At 40.4% G+C, this 20,658-nt stretch overlaps 2 protein-coding genes and 1 long non-coding RNA gene across 3 annotated transcripts in view; 1 reads left to right on the top strand and 2 right to left on the bottom strand.

Annotated features, from left to right (window-relative positions):
• Positions 1–2,681, top strand: part of shank3a (SH3 and multiple ankyrin repeat domains 3a) — a gene marked incomplete at both ends in the record, with an annotated part of 292,264 nt that extends 289,583 nt beyond the window's left edge. Inside the window, one exon of the mRNA XM_080438621.1 lies at positions 2,123–2,681. Coding sequence (XP_080294747.1) covers positions 2,123–2,681 — 559 coding nt within the window. The remainder of the gene's footprint in view (positions 1–2,122) is intronic.
• LOC308092620 overlaps positions 1–20,658 on the bottom strand; it is a 48,169-nt gene that overhangs the window by 6,948 nt on the left and 20,563 nt on the right. The window lies entirely within an intron of this gene.
• Positions 12,389–20,379, bottom strand: rabl2 (RAB, member of RAS oncogene family-like 2). The gene is made up of 8 exons (XM_080438383.1): positions 19,809–20,379; positions 18,954–18,983; positions 18,536–18,615; positions 18,220–18,299; positions 16,856–16,967; positions 15,572–15,669; positions 13,896–13,979; positions 12,389–13,369 (listed from the first exon to the last, which is right to left on the bottom strand). Exons 1-8 carry the CDS (start codon positions 19,913–19,915, stop codon positions 13,289–13,291), a joined length of 672 nt encoding a protein of 223 aa, XP_080294509.1. The 5' UTR covers positions 19,916–20,379; the 3' UTR covers positions 12,389–13,288.

The raw sequence follows: 20,658 nt of genomic DNA, 5'->3' as shown, positions 1-20,658 counted from the left end.
CCACCTATGGCCTTCTGCACTAATTCATGCTCCTGTCATTTTCACTACTTTGTCAGATGATGGAAGGGGATATAAAGCTATTTATACAGTATGTACTGTATGTTGATCCCTATATGAAAGTAACAGGAGCACGTATTGCAGTCAAATTCCCAGTGTAGTATCTACAATGGCCTTTGTATGACTGTTGGTCTGTTCCTCTTCATGCTGCAGAAAGGTCAGGTGGAATTGGTCAGAATCATTGCAGATGTGGACAATAGACCATATTCATACAGCGGCCATTTTGTTTTTGCGTTACACACGGGGGGTGGGGGTTGGGGGGTTACGTGAGAGCACGAGAGTATAACATGACAGCAAAATGGCCACCATGTGAATGTGGTTAATAGCCGTGAAGGTCTCCATGACGAACAGTACATTAGCTATATTTCAGAGCAGCTTTACAATAGATTAACCAGCATTATTGTGTGATATGCGTTGAACTTTGAACTTTGGATTACCAGCAGTATGAATCAAGCACTTACACCGGCGCTTTAAGAGACATGACAAATGTCAGAGCTGTTACTGTCTGTTATCCACTTAACACTTGTTCTCTCTCATGGAAAGACATATCTGTGTCATTTTCCTTATAGAATGACAAGGTATGTTTAAACTCCAACCCCCTGCATGCCCAGTTTACAGTAGCATTCTACCCTTTCTTAGCCATTTTAGATAGTGTCAATATTGTTTTATGTGTGCATGGAGTGTGGCCATCTGTGCTTGTGCGTGTATTCAGAGCGCAGGAGTTGTTTATTGCTAAAATGTATGACACGGCTGTCTTTTCAGGGTTGCACCATGCAAAGTGCAGAGCACAGCACTGAAAATCTTAGCGGTCAATAATAGGAAAATAAGTAATTGTATTATTTTGGAGTCAAAGTATCCAGTTAGGAAAGAATAGTTAAAGGAGTAGTTCACCAAAAAAATTACTTATTTTCTATCAATTGCACACCCCATGAAGCCTTGAATCCATGGATTTATTTTAGTTTTTGTGGCATTCCTAAGCCAATAATTTGATTCCTGTCTCCTACCGGCTAATGTATCCGGTAGGAGACACAAAGTAGATTATTTGTGTCTCCTACCGGATACACACCCGGTCATCAAATTATTGGCTTAGGAATGCCACAAAAACAAAAATAAATCCATGAATTCAAGGCTTCATGGGGTGTGCAATTGATAGAAAATAAGATTTTTTGGGGGTGAACTCCTCCTTTAAGTTGAGGCAAGAAGTAGTGTCCACTGTAGGTTGAAAGTTTAGATGAAGGGTTGTCTATGGAGTTTTAAATGGCCATTGGGCGAACTCAATTGCTATATGTGTACTCCAAATGGAGTTTCATCTTGAAGTAAGTATACCATAGTAAATAGTGGATTTGTTCCGATACCAGTATCGAAAATGCCTCTGATACTTTCTAAAATGCTGGTTTTGGCGAGTATGCGAGTATATGCTCCATTCCGATACCAGCTATTATCACGTGATAATAGCTCATTTATCAAGACTTGCCGGATCCTGTCTTTTTTTTTATGTAGACCTTGAACCTTGTTGGAGCTGGTCTTTTACTTGCATCTGCCATAGCAAGCAGATAAGACACTGCCGGAGTTCCTCGCTTTTCATACCCGGTCAAAAATGTCAGTATGTGGAGAGTGTCAACAAACCATGGTAAAGATGTAGTTCAGCATTATGTAACCTTACTCCATGGCCCATATGGATAATAGAGGAAAGTCCCGGATTAGAGCTTTATTTGTGTTGAGATATCCAAGTCAAGGCCTGACCTTTGCATTGTAATGTTCCAACCACCTAACAAAGCTTGCTTCTTTGTTGCTGTGAGATTGAGAATAGCGTGGTCTTTCTAACAGTCACTAACCTTTGGCCAGCACACTGACTGTTTGAAGACATCACAGCAGTTTGCATATGAAACTGTATTAGTTATATCTCATGCTAATAACTTTCTCCTTTCTTTTCTTTCTCTGCCATCTCTCCTTCTGACTTCACAATTTACTCGCTTTCACTTTCACGTTATTGCCTTTTCTTTCTTCTGCCTGCCTGCTTTCCTCAAACACTCCTTCTGCTTCTCTTCTTTTGTTTCCCCGACAGACTTTTCAGCAGCCTAGGAGAGCTCCACACCATTTCACAGAGAAGTTATGGCACCACCTACACCATCCGCCCAGGCAGCCGCTACCCCGTCACCCGCCGCACGCCCAGTCCAGGCTCCCCTGACCGGGGCGACCCCCTCGGACGACTCCAAGGCTTCGCCCTGCCAACCTCCCCCACCACGCCACCCCACACTATCCTCAAGTCCTCCAGCCTCAGCCTGCCCCATGAGCCCAAAGAGGTTCGCTTCGTTATGAGGAGCTCCAGCGCACGTTCTCGGTCTCCGTCGCCGTCCCCCTCGCACTCCCCCGGGTTGGGGTCGCCTCTGCTGGCCCTCAGGCCCTTCCACCAGAAGCCCCTCCACCTGTGGAACAAGTACGACGTTGGCGACTGGCTGGAGAGCATCAACCTGGGAGAGCACAGGGCTGGCTTCCAGGAGCATGAGATTGAAGGCTCCCACCTCCCAGCCCTGACCAAGGACGACTTTGCAGAACTGGGGGTAACTCGCGTGGGACACCGCATGAACATTGAACGAGCACTCAAACTGCTGCTGGAGAGCTGACGCCTGCCCTGAGATGCAAGGGAGAAGGACAAGAGGGAGAGGGGCATGAAGAAACAAGGGAGAGAGAGGGGGTTGATCAGAAGGGGAAAGAAAAATACATATGGCTCCTCTTTTACACTCATACACTGGTTGTATGTTAATGCCCTCTCATTGCATAAGCTTTCCTTTGGTCTTTGCTGAACCTTAACATTCTCATTCCACATTACAATGCCCCACACTCAGCAGTCAGCACCGCACTGAATTCTAAGAGGAGGAATCAATACATTACCTCCCCTCACCTTTAGTGTCTGCCCCCCTTATTGCCTGCAGCCAATCAGATCAGGCCTTTGGACAAGGCGCTGGTCTTTCCTTGCGGAGGAGAATTGCATGAGCCTCGGTCCCATTTGATTTGCGAACGTTTCCGTCGCTTGCCCTTGCCCCGCCAATGACATTCACGAATTCTCCCACTGAGCCTCCCCTCCTTTCTACCTCTGTCCCTCCCATCTCGTGGGCCTCCAAAGCCTTCCACAGCTCCAGTAAAAGGAGGAGGGGGAAAGAGTTGTCTCCTCCCAAACAGAGAGTTCAGTTGCCTTCTCAAAATCTTTCTACACAGATCAACGGTGAACACAGGACTACGGACTTTAGTACTGAAACAGCTCCAGCGGGTTGTCCCCTTTCCACCTGCTGTTGTTTTTAAATCGGTGGGGGGTGGGGTGGAGGGGGCCATTTGAGTGCCCCTCCTGCCATCCCACCCCCCCCCCCCCCTCCATCCCCAAAAGGTGGAGTGCCGCAAACTTAAGACCCCAGGAGAAAAGATCTCCTTCCCTCCTCCACCTTGGACCCCACCAACGGACAGACTGTGCTATCTTATTATATTTGGAGAATGTTCAACCAACACTAGTGGCTTTTTTCATAATCGATTTGATTTTTTTGGTTTTCCAAAGGGAAATATTCTAGATAGATATGATATAATATAATATAAATGTATGTATCAAAATAGCTTTCAGAAGAAAAGACACAATGTCGCAAAGAAGGAAAAATGTAATAAATAAACCTGCGCCTGTCTTCTGTTTCTAATATAGACAGGAGAGAGAAAACTTTAAATTTATTCCATCAATAATTTACTCATTTCTACCAATTATATACATATATATATTTGACAGAAAAAAGTATATAGATATATGAAAATGGATTTTTTTGTCATAGGTATACAACTTTACTAAAAACAATACACGGTATTATATATAAATATATATACAAGATCAACTGTTAATGAACTTTTCCTTACCAGTCACCCTTTCCCGAACAGTAGCATGACAAGTTGCATCATGTCGCGGAAAGAGAGTCTGTCGTATGTTTGTTTGTTTTTTCAAAAGATTTCTTACGGTCTTCCTTCGTACTTAAAGGGCATCCCACAATGTGAGGCCGGGACCCCAGTTGGTGACCATCCCTCTTGCCTCGGCTACAGATCTCAGAAACGCCCCCCCCCCCCCCCCCCTCCCTCCCTTCTCTCCCTTAACTTCGTTTCATCCTCAACAACCTCAACACAGTGGGGAAGTTACAGTAAATGGGTACTATTTGTTTACCGCTCAGGGATGGAACCCATAAGGATTTGGGGCACGGCGAGAGAGCATTTCGGCTGCTATTTCACTACCTTTGCTGTTAGACTCCGTTCAAAATTCAGACTAGTGGGCCCAGTTTTCCGCTGTGGAACCTCAGTCTGAAAAAAGGCCAGACGAAATTTCCATCCCTGCAACTATTTATCATGCTGTCTCAGACCAGACTAGGTAACGTTTGGTATAGTGAAGACAAAGGGGGAAGGACAAATGTGTCTCTGATAACAAAGAGACTGGTACTATTTCATAACAAATTCCTACTGGGACAAAAAAAAAGCATGTTTCACTGATGAAAAATATAAATGTGAACCCAGCCAAACAAAGAATAGCGTCAAAGAAAAACCTTCACATTGCTTTGAATTTGAAGCCTTTTCCTCATTGTATCCTACAAAATAAAAGACCTCAAACAGGGTTTAAAGGAGCTAACAGCCTGTGCCTTTCTGAAACTGTGGCATTGTAGAAGTGCATCTGCAATTCAACAGGCTCTGGGGATGGGGTCTCCTCTGTAAGGTCTTAACAATACAAAATCTACAATTGTATTGCACGAGTAGCCCCTGCTGACAGTGAGAATCAGTGAGTTTTATTCATGCAACAGCGAAGCATTTGATGCTTAGCTCATTTTAATTCTCTGTAAGGCCAGGTAGACACCAATACTACAGAAAACGGCATCCGACCTTCACGCCAAGCACATGTGCTTGCGAGGACAATTCCACTATTAGCTCTCTGTGAAATCCTTCTGTAAGTGGTTTTGGAAAAGCACGCAATACAGTAACTGTTGATGTGGTGTCTAGGATCTGGGTTGTAGGAATAGCACTCACTGCCTCACTGTGTTGACCTCACTGACTTCATTTTACTTTGAACACCAGTGTTATGTACTAATTTGGGCATTTTATTTATTTATTTTTTTGGTGTTTGCTGTATTTCTTTCCATTTTTATTTTGTTCTTTTTTTTCTCCTTTCTTTTTGGTGGTTGATTTGTTACCCTCCTACACTGTGGGTAGATTTTTGTAGCTTGTGGAACGTGATACTTTTATCTTTCACTCATTTGAATTTTAGAGTGAACATTAATCAAACAGCAGAAAAAACAAAACATATATATATATATATATATATATATATATATATGTATATATATATATATATATATATATATATATATATATATATATATATATATATATATATATATATATATATATATATATAGTCCATTCGATAAGTACTTAACACATGTAAATATGAAGAAACAACAAATATTTGCTTTTTTATATTAATCACAAGCAAATGTATATATGATAGATTTCATATAAATTTTTGGAAAAACAAAAAATATATAGATATATATATGAATGTTTGGCATATATGCATAGTTAACCACCTGTGGACAAGGTGAGCAGATTTTATTCTTTCTATGAACTCTTGAACCTTTGAACTCTGAACTATGAACTAGGGGATGATTTGCACAAAACAAGGTGCTAGCATAAAAAGCCACCCATTTGTCCAAATCCATATTATGTGCATCTGTGATCCCTTCACTCTTTTTCTGTGTGCTCATTCCCCTCTGACCCTTGGAGTGTATGGAGTGATTTAGAGATTTATACTTCATCGTACGATGCTGTCACATGCCAAAAATAGCTGATCTACAAGCTCACAACATCTCGTGGATGTGATGCATTGTGAGCTTGTAGATCGATTTCTTTGGGTCATGAATTTGGCATATATGGCTGCATGTTTGGTTGTGTCCAAAAGCACATACTAACGTACTACATACTACACAGAATGCTATTTCCAGCCTACTGTTTGGTATCTACTAGCAGTAGGCTCTCTCTTCGGACATACTACGAAGGTCAGGAAAGCACCCCATCTGGTACACGCTTGCTGACGGTGCAAATGTTAGTATGCAATTTTGGACGGGCCTTTGTATGCATCTCACGTACTATTTAGGAGCTACTAAACTTTCGGACGTACTAAAAAGTAATTTGGCGTACTAAATAGTATGTTAATATGTGATTTCCGACGGGCCTTTGTTTCCATATAGTGTGTGAGACAGAGAGAGAGAGAGTGTGTGTGTGTGTGTGTGTGTGTGTGTGTGTGTGTGTGTGTGTGTGTGTGTGTGTGTGTGTGTGTGTGTGTGTGTGTGTGTGTGTGTGTGTGTGTGTGTGTGTGTGTGTCACGCATTGAAAGAGTGTGTTTGATAGAGTTTAAGTCTTGGGAGTGATATAGCCTTACTGTTCTACCATCAGAGATACACTACACAGCAGAGGCTTTGCCACACAAATGCAATGTAAAGGCACACATACAGAAATGTGAACACAGCCATGCTGTAGGTCATTACCTGCAGAATGGGAGATAGGACATCATGGCCCCACACTATTTTATGTTCTACCAAGATGTTTCTCCCTCAACGTATGGACTACCCTTCCCTATCCCTAAGGAGAGAGAGAGCATTATGAGAAAGAAAGAGTTGGGAAATTATAACAGAGGGTTGAAAAAGAGCATCAACCCAACTGCAACTCACCCTGTAACTGTGATGATGCAGCGTCTTACAGCATTTCCAGGTTTATTTCATAGTCTCCAGATGTATCTTGTGCTACTCCCTCTCCACTATGGCTGGACTCCTTTTTCCTTTTTCAGACCTTCAACTTTTGAGTTTTTGGGGATTTGCTTCATGAGGTTGATTTGAAGAGGATGAGAGCAAAATGAAGTGGGGAAAAAATGTGCCAAAAAGATCCTAAACTTTTAACTGTATATTTTTGGGGTTTTGTTCTTTTGCTTTAGGACTACCTTAGTTATCAACGTTCTTGAGCTGTTAGACTCAATAATATGGTGCCATCTCCTGGAAATCTTGAGAACTACAGACATTCGTTAGATCCTCCACTGTATGTACAGCACCTTTTAAGGTGACAATACAGTCATTTTTATGTTTTGTAAAGGAAAAAAATATATATAGAGAGATATATATATAACCTGAGAATCCTGATTTTATGAGCTTTGCATTTAACATTTCTATTTACATTTTGAGACAAGGTATCACAATTGCTTGGTTTAACTGTGAAGGTGATTTACACAAGCTTGTCTTACTGGTAACACATGTGCGGGTGTGCGCACACAAACATGCAGAAACATACATGCAGAAGCTCAAAATACACAACACATGCACAGTTAAATGTGGCTATGTGCTTTCTCAGAGAGAGAAAAAAAGAACACTGGAATGGAGATCCAGCAGGACCGTTGAGTAAAGTTCACCACCAATGCAAAACAATGCTTGCGGACAAAGTGTAACAGACAGACATCACTCACTCTGAGTTTTTACCGTAAAGTATTCATCTTATTTTCTAATCAACAAAGCACAATCTACATAGTGAGGGAGTGGTGTAACGTTTTTAAAACACACACACACACACACAAAAAAAAAAAAAAACACTGAGCTCCGATGACTCAACCAGGAACCAGTGACTTCTTTATCATCAAAGGGGTTTTTCTTTCATTGTCAATTTTCTCCTTGTTTGCACTGTGAAGTTTAGAATGGTGGAACTATCGCTGCCAGTGACTCAGCCTCGTCTTGCAGCATGCTCTCCCTTCTCAACACCTCTTGAAATCAGGCATAATCACAAAGACGAGAGCGCACTTAGGGCTTTTCGCTGAGCAACCACTAGGACGAACAATTCTTCGTCTTAATGGTCAACAGGAAGTCAAGATCTAGTAGGAAAGGCTCCCCAAGACAAGAAGTTGAGTGCTGTTGACAAAAAATAGAGTAAGGGTGGTTGTGAGGGCTGCAGAGGCAAGGTCTGAGACATTGCCTGGGATATCTTCACCACAGAGATATATGTTTGTTATATTATGTAATAAATTTATAATTAAAAACCGTGTCAACTCCTTGTCAATCCTGTTTAACGGCGGTTAAATCAGTTGAGGTTTTACATACAATCCAGTGCAGTTTTATTCATTAATTAATTTGAATACAGACGAGATGTTTAAATGAAACATTAATTCAACACATGTGTTTGTATATGGACTCATTTTAATGACCCTGCATTCAAATGAAATAAATACAATAAGATATAATCAATTTAATTATATTACTGAAATAGAGTGTGACCATGAATCATAATTGTTTCACAATGACTCATGTGATATGTCATTGTAACTCTGTTAACACTATAGTTCATATTGTTGTATGTATGTATGTTTGATAATATGTTAGTTTTTTTTATTTTTATAAAAAATGTCTGACAGACACATTTGTTTATATATATATATATATATATATATATATATACACACACACACACACACACACACACACACACACACACACACATATATATATATATATATATATATATATACACACACACACACACACACACACACACACACACATATATATAAATTATTAGTTACGGGTTTAAAAGACCCTCTTCACTGTACAATGTAAGTCAATGAGGAGCATATTTTAAATTATCAATTTCTAGTCAATGGAGAAATTATTTTTGATTTCTTGTCACAAAATAACGCTTCAAGAGTACAAAGAGATATAATGTGAGTGGCTGAGAGATGGTGTAGTGGTCTAAAGATCAGACTCCGCATTGAGATTCCATGTTCAAATCCCCGTCCTTCTTTGGTTCATTGCTTTTCAACTTTACTAACTGAAGGCTGACATATAAACACTTCAAGAATACTAAGAGACATCAGCTGAGAGACAGTGAGAGATGGTGTAATGGGATAGTGATCAGACTCTCAGCACAGTGATTCCATGTTCAAATCCCGGTCGTCCCATATTTCAATGTTGTAGTACTTTGACATTTTCAAGGCCAAAATACAAAAAAGCAAGTCAAAACCACTAGAAGACACCTGCCAAGAGACAGTGAGAGATGGTGTAATGGGATAGTGATCAGACTCTCGGCACAGAGGTTCAATGTTCAAGTCCCAGTTGTCCCATTCTTCAATATTGTAGTACTTTGAAATTTTCAAGGCCAAAATACAAAAAAGCAAGGCAAAAGCACTAGAAGACACCTGCCGAGGGCCCAACGGTGCGTTGGCACAGTGGTGTGGTGCGCTTGATCGGTTGCCTCTGCTACAGACAGTTCGAAGGTTCAAGTCCCATGCCATCAATGTACACGGAGGACCATCGGGGGGTCTGCGTGATAGTTAAAGGTGGGGGGTTATGACTGAAAGAACTCTTCCCAGCTAAAGTTTTACTAATTAATTAGTATTAGCTTTATCAGCTAATTAAAGCAGACACACAGCTGTGAATGTAATTTAAAGGTGTCCCTGAGCAAGACACCCAACCTTCAACTGCTCCTGTTAATTAATAATACATTAAACATTTTATGAGGTCATATCATTTATAATAATATAATATAATAAAATATATAATACAATATAATATAATATAATATAATATAATATAATATAATATAATATAATATAATATAATATAATAAGTATAAAGAACACATTAGTCGTGTCTTTTCAACAGATATCTCGTTACCCACTGGGCACACACAATACAACGCCCATACGCCGTGCGTACGCCGTTCTTACGACGTCCAAGTCAGATCTCAGTCAGCAGCTGTTTTGCCAAAAATACGTTGAAACGACGTCGACACACGTCTAACTCGGACGTCGTATGGACGGCGTATGCACGGCGTTTGGGCGTTGTTGTATTGTGTGCCCAGTGGGTAGAGACGTCTGTTGAAAAGACACATATTTGTGCAACTTGAATTATGGATTTTTGATAGCATTTTACGTTTTAGATGGCTTTTCCCAACCCCGTAGCCTAAGTGAACGGTGAACACCAGTGATATTGTAAGTTTATTAAGTGGAATTCATAATTCATAATTGTCAATTATTGTTTCCCCCCTTCCTATAAATGTAAGGCAAGTTTTAGATTCATCACGCACAAACCTTACATTTCCCCACCAACAGTAATTTATCTACATTATGTATACACAATAAAGATATGCTATGAATAATTATGTTGTCAGTGCCGTTTATAAAGCCGTGCGTTGACTTTTTTCAGCCAGCAGGTGTCAAACATGAGACCAAAATACTTGATAGTTACGTGACTTTTTGCCTTTTGTAGTCAAATGCATTTATATTAAAAAAATAATAATAATAATACCAGCTAATGTCCCTACCCCGGTTGACATCCTTATTTTTTAACTCTATGGTTGACATAATCATTTTAGCCTGCTTTACTTTATGTTCTTTATGGTAGTTAATGGAACCTCACTCTCTAGCATACCTGCCAACCTCATACCATCCGATAACAGAGATTTTTTCCCAGGGGCGGGGGGGGGGGCTCTTGACCACAGATGACTTCAGATTACAAGGTCATGGGATCGAATCCCATCACAGGGACCTCAATATCTGAGCAATTTGGCTCCCATGGGTCTACTATATTTTTTCGCCTTTATCATAAAGGTTGCTGGACAATATGTAGAGGATGAAATGCATATTTTATTAAATAATATAAAGGTAATATCAAATACACTGTAAAAAAAATGAGAGACATGACGCTTTATTAACAAGACAGTCTTTTATTATATTATTCCTCATTTTGCTGGTTTCCCCTGAAACCTTACTGTTACAGAGTAGAACTGCCTTAGAATCTCTGCTGATGATGTGGCCATAGCTGAATAGTTAGAGAGCCTGGCTAGCCAAAAATCCCAGGTGCGATTCCAGGCCTCAGCAATACACACTCCATGAAGCCTTGAATTCATGGAGATTTTCTTTTTTTTTTACACATTCCTGAGCACAGACTCAGACATATTGGTTGGATGCATGGCGCATATAATAGGCTATCACATTGTAGATTAGTAGGCGATAATTCCAATATTCACTATACACTCCTCATGTTTAAGCCTAACTGAATTATATATTTATGGACTTGTATATAAGTCGGCAATACTTTGCCACGCTTTCTCCCTGGATCCATTTATTGCGGCCGTGTTTCCTTTCTTGCTTATTATACATTTTACTTCCTCGTATGATTTCGGGGACACATCAAATTTCTCTTTTGGGTCTTGAGTCAAGACCCGTCTTGAAAGACCCGTCTTGACTCAAGACTCTTTTGGGTCTTGAGTCTTGGGACTCAAGACCCAAAAGAGAAATTTGATGTCTCCCCGGGAGCCAGGACCCAAGCCTCAAGACTCTTGAGCTAAAAAGTTTGTGAACCATTGCCATTTAGAACAGTGGTTTTCAACCCTTTTCATGCCAAGGACCCCTAAATTGATATACATTTGGCCGCGGACCCCTATCTGAAAATGTTTTGTGCCAGGGACCCCCAGAAGCAAAGAATTTAGTTCAAAATGTTATGCTTTAAAACAGTATATATATTTCAAAGATAGATGCACACACACTCATAGCGTGGCACTCGGTGTCGCGCTATGAGCTTGTAGATCTGCTATTTTTGAATAGCCAAAGGAACTAAAATCTCGCCTCCCCTAGAAAATGAAGTAAAAGACTGACTGAAAAACAGGCAGTGGATTTTCAGGCAGTGAAAAAAATCCAAACAGAATAGTGGCCGTCGGACCATTAGCCCGCCTCCTCGTCCATTCACGCGGGCAGGCAGCTAATCACCACCGTATCCATTCAGCAGAGCGACCCTCGTCTATATAGTGATGCAAATGCCTTTGCAGGCATGCAAACAGCCCCGAGGTGAAAAAGGTGACAACATGTTGTTTTCTTTCGGGTCAGGTGTCACACAATTGCCCTATTTGGGTTCAAAAAGGTGACTGTAGCTGAAAAGTTACACTTTTGCATGTCTGCCTTTGTCTTCATGGGGTACCAGGAGTGCCAGGGGTGGGGGTCTGGGCCATCACCTGTACTCACCTGGCATAAAAGGGGCTCTGAGAGCAGCTTAAGACATTCATTACTAAACTACAACATGAAGATACCACCGCTGAAGAATTGATTGATTGATTATACTCGCATATTGTTTTTAAGCCTGGCTTTACCATCCTGGCTCGACACAGCCTGGCTTGACAAGGTCTAGCTCGACAAAGTCGGTCCTTTTCAGCCTGGCTTGGCGTTCATGGAACGGAATAAACCAGGCTGTACGGACCAGACTTTGTCAAACCTGGATTTTACTTAAATCCAGGCTTATTTAATTCTCCTTTCGTGTAATAGGCCCCAGGTTGCCTGTACACAATGTAGTAAGTAAATGAACACTCACACAGGTTCACAAAGGGAGATATAGATATATATACACACATACATATATACATACATACTCACACACACACACACACAAACATAAATGTTGTTTCCATGTCACATTCACTAATAAGAGAAAACATTGTATCTGTACAATAGTGCTAATACAACAATAGCAGCCCACAAGTGTGGTATTTTACTGTCAATGCACTCATCGGTAGACACTGATCAAAACAAAAAGCCCCCCCAAAGAAAACGTAGCGAAGAGAGTTCACGTTCACAGATTCCCTTCACTTTGTGTGCAACATCACATTCTATAATCACAGCACACAAATAAAATCACTGCTTTTGCACACTTTGGTAAACGTTTAACCTCCCTTCCGTAGATAATAGTAGATATATTATAAACCTGAAGTGCAGGCCACGGAAGTGCAGCTGAATGTAGAACTGGGTGCATTTCAGAGACTAACACAGTTTATAATTGTATAACCAGATAAACTCTGCTGTTAGCTTCAACATTTAAGGAAGCAGTGAGAGAAAATCTGACTAGCAATTTATTCTAAATTTATTTCTAAAATTACCCATTTACCTCACATTCTCCCCTGGCAGAGTTGAGGTGAAACAGTTTAAATAATAAGCCACGTAAAGGGAGGTAATGATCAAAACCAAACAGAAATGACACAAACGCAGTGTTATCATCCATAAAGTCAACCACGGAGAATCAGAGAATTCCACTGACGTAGAGTCCCAAGTTTATGTGCACAACATTGGCTTAACAAAAAGCTAATGCTATCCTCAGCCTTCTGTCAAGTACAGCGATGAGGATTAACATGTCCATCATGTGATGACTCAAATTAAGTCTGGACTCTCTGTCTTCAGTTCATCATTAGCTGTCTCAGAGTCCTCTTCCTTCTTCTCCAGCTCAAAGTTCTACAAGATGGGCACAAAAGGCAACATCGAATCAAATTCATACACGCACATGTGGTTTCAAGTTAAAAATGTATCTGTAGTTTACTTTACACAGAGGATTTAATTCATTTATATTTCAGCCACCCAACTTATGTGAAAGCCCTGTTCTGCATTTATTTTCCACGCGAGAGCGAAAACAAAACTGCAGCTCTCAATAGGTTTATCATGCTTCTCACGGTTGAGCGAAGAGAAGAATACATTGACTTGTTAATCCACGTGTTACCATAAAGCGAACATCTTCACCCTACAAAAACAATCATACTAAAATATGATCATATTTACTGTGAGCAAAACGGCAACAGCAGATTAAATACAAATTATGGCATGTCATAAAGGCAAACACTGCATGACTGATGTGCAATTATATTCTGCCGGTAAACAAACCATTAACTCGGTTGCAGTCACAGATAAATAAAACCCCTTCTGTGTGATGAAATGCGCCGTGTCTGAATGCCATTTTCGTAATGGGAAGAAGGTAAACGCTTACCTCTAGTTCCTGCATCACCTCATCCATGAAGTCGCTGGGATTTTGTTTGTAGTCCACAGCTCGCTTTATCATGTCTCGGAACACCTGTTGTCACAAACAGATTATTGCGTTATGTTTAGAATGGGAGCATACATATTCCCTCAAAACTAGTCTCACGTAGCCAGACAACTATTCCACAATCTCAGAATGCTATATAGAGTCTGGAACAACACCTCCCGAAATCCGAGAGAGGAAACTGGCACTTCCGTTCACGAAAATATATTTTAAAATATCTTTACATTTTATGTTTTAATTTCCATTTCTGCTAAGCATCAAGCTATATATACTTAGATTATTTTGATTTATATTAGGATAAATGTGCGCAACTATAAAGACAAAACGGAAGTGGGCAGGAGGTTTCACATCTGGTTTATATCTTAATCATGATCAGAGCTTCCGAGTCCCAGACTGTATGACCGGAAACATTTGAAAATTGTGGGCGGCAACACAGTGGCGTAACGCAGAATCGCGGGGCCTCCCCGCAGGAGTTTCACGTACATGCACGCGCGCACAGCGCGCGTGCATTTGCGTGCACAACCTGCGTGCGACGCGCGCGAAAATTTTCGGGTCTAATTCGGTCTAATTTGGGTCTAATTCGGTTCTATTTGACCAATATAAATAAACTTTTTTCTTTTTTTTTGCTGTAAAAATATTTGTATCAGCGCAGGCGGGGCCCCCCCTGCTGGTTGCCCCCCCGCACCGCATCACTTGCTACCCCTCCGTTACGCCACTGAGGCAACAGTCTGGCCACGCGAGACTACCTCAAAACTAACACTAATCCCAACCAACTGATAGTGAGTTCAAGCTAAATTAAAGTGAAGTGAAAGTAGAAGTTAATTATGTTTGTATCTTTTTTTTGTCATTTGTCAGTTTAAGAATGTACAAAATATTATACATGAAGACACTAACTATGTATGGTAGTAAGTTATAATGTGCTGTTCCGCTGAGCTTATAATGCATTATGACCAGCACTTATAATACTTAATAAACCTTGTTATAAGTTGTTTTGCATAATTACAAACATTTATGATGAGTTATGAAGTTATGAAGCCTTATAAGTGAGATATAATGCATTATAAATGTGATAATAATGCACTGTAGACCCGACCTTTAATTAAAGTGTTACTGGGTTATTTTACGAACATAGGGCGACCCAATGGAACACCTGGAAACTTCAGTCTTCTAATTTGAGGACTTATAAGCACCTAACAAAGTTCTGGTTACTGTAAAAGGTTCCAGTATAATTCAGTAAGTATATTCAATTTAATTTTGGTTGGAAAGGGCTGTTTGTTTCGCCATTTCACAAGCAATGTTCCAAAATGGAACGCTACACAGAAGGTACTGTTTTCCTTGTGTGCATTCTGAGAAGCATGATTACTCCCCCATGACTCCCGGCGCTGTAAACACTGGCATTCAGGGAACAAAAAAAGAGCCACCAATATCTGGAAATAGGTATGTGATAGATGGAATGCCACTGGAGAACGAAGACAAATTGTAAGATGAGAGAAAGGGTGATTGAGGTAAGTTGGTGGGAAGTATGTCCTTATGTTTTGCTAAGGGTAACCATTAGTCAAACAATGTTCAAACTGTATGAGAGAGAGACAGCGTGAGTGTGTGGAAGATAGAGGAATTCTCACCTTAACTACATTAGTTCCATCAGCAGCTGACACAAAGTAGAAAGGAAGTCCCTGCTTCTTAGCAAAGTTGAAGCTCTTCTGTGTTATCTTGGAATCAGCTGCAAAGACACCAGAAAAACAACACAGAGAACACATCTCCAGTTCAAGATATACACAGTGTGAGCTGCACCCAATTCTACAACAAAGTCACACTTCAGTAGACTACGGATGCTTACTCTGCTTTTCTCTATACTATCTATATTCACACAAAAGCTCCAATAAAAAATAACTTGAAAATGCTCTGACAGCCTCACTCACCATTAGAGCCCAACCAATGAAAGATTTTTGCGTCCGATCCTGGTTTTCGAGAGTCCTAGACCACTGATTATTGATGTCTTTCTTGACCGATATTTTGTAAAAAAGTTTAACCACTTAAATAGCTGATCTACAAGTTCACAATGTGTCATGATATTGAACATTCTACACTAAAATTGGCTTCAGCGTGGACCGGCCGGCCGGCGGACCACGTCGTCACCCATGTCACTATAATCTCTCAAGAACAGATTCCGAGCTGCGCTACTGCATCTGTCGGGAGGGCCATTCAGAACGTGTAAACATTGGCCTACAAGTGGGCCGGCCTTAGATCAGGAAGCAAGCCACGCTTTACCCAATCAAATGTAGTGGGCGGGATATACATCTGTGCATTCGCTTTCTAATGTGTTCCCACTGGAAACAAACCCAAACTAATGGCCATTATAGAAACAAGTGGGCTTATAACCAAAACTATCCATGTTCCGTGGGAGAAATATTGTTAGTGTTCCCCACCGGAAGAGTAGGGCTGAGGGGGGACCAAACGGGTTATCAACATTCTATCAACATTATCAACATTCTATCCACAAGTTTCCAGCGGAGAGTGGGCGTCAGTTCCGGTTGTAGGCTATACATATGCGGTGCCTCCGCCGGATATGTCCCCCACCAGGCCTGTGCATAGGGCCTGTGCCCCAGTAAATTCCCACGGAAACAGGTGGATAGTCAAATTCAAAGAAAAAAAACAGCAGAGGGCGCTGTTTATTGCTTTTTTTTTATGACGGGTTCCCAGATTGATGTTACTATGACTCAGCCATAACCATTTAAGGAGTTCCCAATGCATCTACGCCCAAATATAAGTGTGTTGTCTAAAATTAATGTTGAAAGTGGTTAAAAATCGGGATACATCGGCTGCACACTTGCCGATAATGATATCATCAAAATAGTCAAATAATTTCCGATATATCGGCCAAACTGATAAATCGCTAAGCTACTCACCATCAATTTTGTTGGCGACCACACAACATGGTATCTCCGGTCTGTACTCTCTCAGTTCCTTGTACCAGTTAGCCAGGTTTTTATAGGTGATCTTCCTTTGGACGTCAAACACCTTAGGAAAACAAATACAAAATGTTTATGTCTGCTTTGAAGACAGCCCAGCAGCTCCACCTGTTGTGTCCACACACTCTCAGTTCTTTAGCTTGCTTCAAGGTTCTATTCTTTTAGCTAAAGTGACGTCACGTCAAGTTAATGTGTTGGAGGTGCAAACAAAGGTGTTTCTGGCGTGGATTTGGCTTGGACGTCCCATCCTCATTTTTCAGCAGGTCCCTGCATGATACTTAGGCCATAGTTTTGCGCAATGACATAAAAACATATCACTATACGATCCACAAACTCAATGCTGATACTTTTGTGGTTTGCACCTACAAGACAGTGGCGGGCCACTGTCTTGTAGGTGCAAACCCACCACACCCACCTAAATACCCATATGTGTCTCAAAGAATAAAACCATATTTGTTTTCCATAATGCGTCCATAATGAACACAAATCAGTTTTTTTATATCTATCCTCTAAAAAGATCCATATTGAATCATTTTGTCTGAAATAAGAACAATGTGAGTTGGGTTCTCTATCAGGAACCATACCGTATGTAGAAGCTTTTTTGTCACCATGTATGAAGCAAAGTTACAGACCTTTTTCTGTTACATCATACCTGCCATCTTTTTAGTTTTTCTAGTCTTTTCTACTATATTTGAAGGCTGCTCCTGCTTTGTTGGTTCACGAAACATGTAATTTCTACAGCCCTAAAAGTATAATTCACCCACAACACACTATACAATCTTTTCAATGCAACCTGGTAACCTCTCTCGCTCACTTCAAGGAAGAAAAGAGGTTTGAGTGGTCGCATGTGTTCACCTGTCAATCACTGTCAAATCATCTTAAGCGCTAGCCAGGATGTCAGAAGAGGGTTACGCTACTCTGAGTCTGAACAAGAAAACAAGGAATACTTGTAAATATCTATCCAGCTTGGAAGAAGACATCACCTTTTTGTAATCAAGGCACAGATTTTAATATCAGGCACAGAGGGAAGAATGATGTAAGCCAACATGCTAAATGTCAATGAAAATGTAATGAGCATGGGTAACAGCACTTTGCCATGCAAGATCAACTATAGCAGTGTACTCTCCAACAGGAGAGGGTACTGGACACACACACACACACACACACACACACACACACGCACGACATGTTGGTAGGCCAAGTTTTTAACTTTTAAAGGGAGAGTTATGTAGAAAACAGAACAAACTTTGTAAGTCGCTCCTCTGGATAAGAGTGTCTGCATAAGTAGGAATGTGTGTTACCATGATACAGGCATGTGCTTTATGGTAGTAGGAAGGATGCATGCTCTGAAACCTCTCCTGGCCAGCAGTGTCCCAGAAATCTGTGGGAGAAATACAATCATGACCTCATTTTCTTTTAAATAGTGGAAATAGCAGATCTAGAAAAAAAAAATATATATATATTTCATTCTGGTTTCTCAGACATTGTAGCAGCATTAATAATAATAACAATAATAATAATAATAATAATGACAATAATGACCACAAAGAAAATGCATAGGTAAATGGTTTATGGCAGCTTTACATGCAAATATGATGACAATAAAGTTATACCCACCAACGATGACAGTCTTGTTTCCTACGGTGGCTGTGTGTTTGTAGAGGGTCAGAGCATATGTTGACAGCTGTTGGGGACGACTGCATCAAGAGTTAAGGCTCTCATCTTTCCATCACAATTGATCTACTCTGCCAGATCCATTCACTTTTACAACTGCACCAATCAATGGTATAATGACACTAAAATAAAAAAAGATATTCCTTTCATCTGTTCAATCCATTCATAAAGTATACTTCCATTTATTCAAGCCATTACAAAATAGATTTGATTGATCATTAAAATAAAATGCACACGCCCCACCCATCTGCTGCTGTGTTAAGTGGTCAGATGGGTGGGCCGTGAACACTTTCAAGATTTTCAAGCGGGCCCTGGTCCAGAACACGTTGGGAACCCCTGGTTCTCATGAGAAAAAGGATACTATCCATCCATGAGGAACCTTTCCATTAACCTGTTAGATGGGGAACAGAAAAAGGCAGTCGTCGTCAAAGCTAAATACATTTACAGGAAAATACACCCATGGGTGGAAAGTAACTAAGTACATTTACTCATGTAACTACTATTACAATTTGTATGTACTTTTACTTGAGTGTCCATTTTTCGATAGGCTACTTAATACTTCTAGTCCACTACATCTGAGAGGCAAATATTGCACTTTACCCTGTTATATTGCAAATATTACCCTATGTTATACTTGTACGTGTGTGTGATACCCAGTGATGTAAAGTAACCAAGTACATTTACTCAAGTACTGTACTAACATTTTGAGGTATTTTTTACTTTACTGGAGTATTTCAAAATGTCAGTAATTTTAGTTCTACTCCACTACATATCAGAGGCAAATATTGTACTTTTACTCCACTACAAGTATTTGAAAACTATAGTTACTAGTTACTTTTGTTATTATTACAAAACATACATTAACCACTTCAGCCCTATATACATTTCGGCCATTTGAAAATAGCAGATCTACAAGCTTACAATGTGTCGCATTGCGAGCTTGTCGATAGTCTATTTTCCCCAATTTTTTTTACATTTTATACATTTGAAAACTTGTGAAATGGGACATTCTGCATAATGAGTAGCATACTTTCTTCTACTTTTGTACTTTTACTCAAGAAAATGTTCAATTCTGGAGTTTTACTTCTAACAGAATATTTCTACATTGCAGTACTAATACTTTTTCTTAAGTAAAAAAAAATTAGTACTTTTTCCACCACTGGTGATACCTGACGTACTGGTAGGTAAACGATCTGCACTGTCAGATTGCACTTACTTAGATTTCCCAACAGCACTGTCTCCTAAACAGATGATCTTCACCTGTTCGTCTGCGTCATATTTCTCCTGGTCCAGTTCAGAGACCTTACTGGGGTCTCCGGCCATCTTCCTTTTCTCTGATAAGGATCAACTTGTTGCCAAGTGAAATCCGTCAGTTGGCCTATATTTACCACGAGATTACCCTTTAAATTAGCTTGCCACTGGGACTGGATCAGCAGCTCACATTAACGTTGGATGGGATGGGTTTGGCTTATGTTCCACCCGTTCGTCACTCAACGCATCGTGGAATGTAGTTCAAATCCATGACCCTATAATCTATTATAGTGACTGATCATCTATTTTACATGTACCACTGGTGGAGTTAGCTAATATTTGGCTAGCGTCGTGGGTTTAGCATAACACTCACTGATCTGACATTAAAGTGCAGCGATCAGACAGGCCTCGGTGATCCACCGGAGAGATGTATCTTCATCTATCGCTATCAAAGTTAAGCAAGTCATCGTGTCTCTCGGTCAGGCTAATATTAAACGTTTTCGGCTCTCGGTTGCTCTGTTTTAAACAGCATTGGATTCAAAGGGATTGTATGGTTTCTATGCAACGGGGACGCTTGAAGGACCACCTCCAGCGTTGCCAGGTTTTGCTAGAGAAACAAGCAACCAGGTCTAGGAAAACAAGCCCAAAAGAAGCAACTTAGGCCACATGAGCACTCTTGAAATAATGTGGAATATTTGGAATATTTTGTTTAAATATTGGAGAACCACTGGTTTTAAAAATGATTTTAAAAAACTGGAAGCTAGCCTAAATAAGCAAGTACACGTTAGAAACAAGCCCAAAACAAGCCCGCAACC

Source organism: Gymnoscopelus braueri, assembly GCF_963280865.1.
Source record: "Gymnoscopelus braueri genome assembly, chromosome: 9".
Lineage (NCBI taxonomy): Eukaryota > Metazoa > Chordata > Actinopteri > Myctophiformes > Myctophidae > Gymnoscopelus > Gymnoscopelus braueri.
This window is presented reverse-complemented; position numbering and strand designations above follow the sequence as displayed.

Excerpts from the sequence above, each read along its gene's own strand:
- rabl2 (XM_080438383.1), bottom strand. The coding sequence starts at position 19,915 with ATGGCCGGAGACCCCAGTAAGGTCTCTGAACTGGACCAGGAGAAATAT. Across the intron at positions 13,980-15,571 it reads ATGGAACTAATGTAGTTAAG|GTGTTCCGAGACATGATAAA; the intron begins GTGAGAATTCCT and ends TTGTGACAACAG. Across the intron at positions 13,370-13,895 it reads AGGTGATGCAGGAACTAGAG|AACTTTGAGCTGGAGAAGAA; the intron begins GTAAGCGTTTAC and ends CCCATCTTGTAG.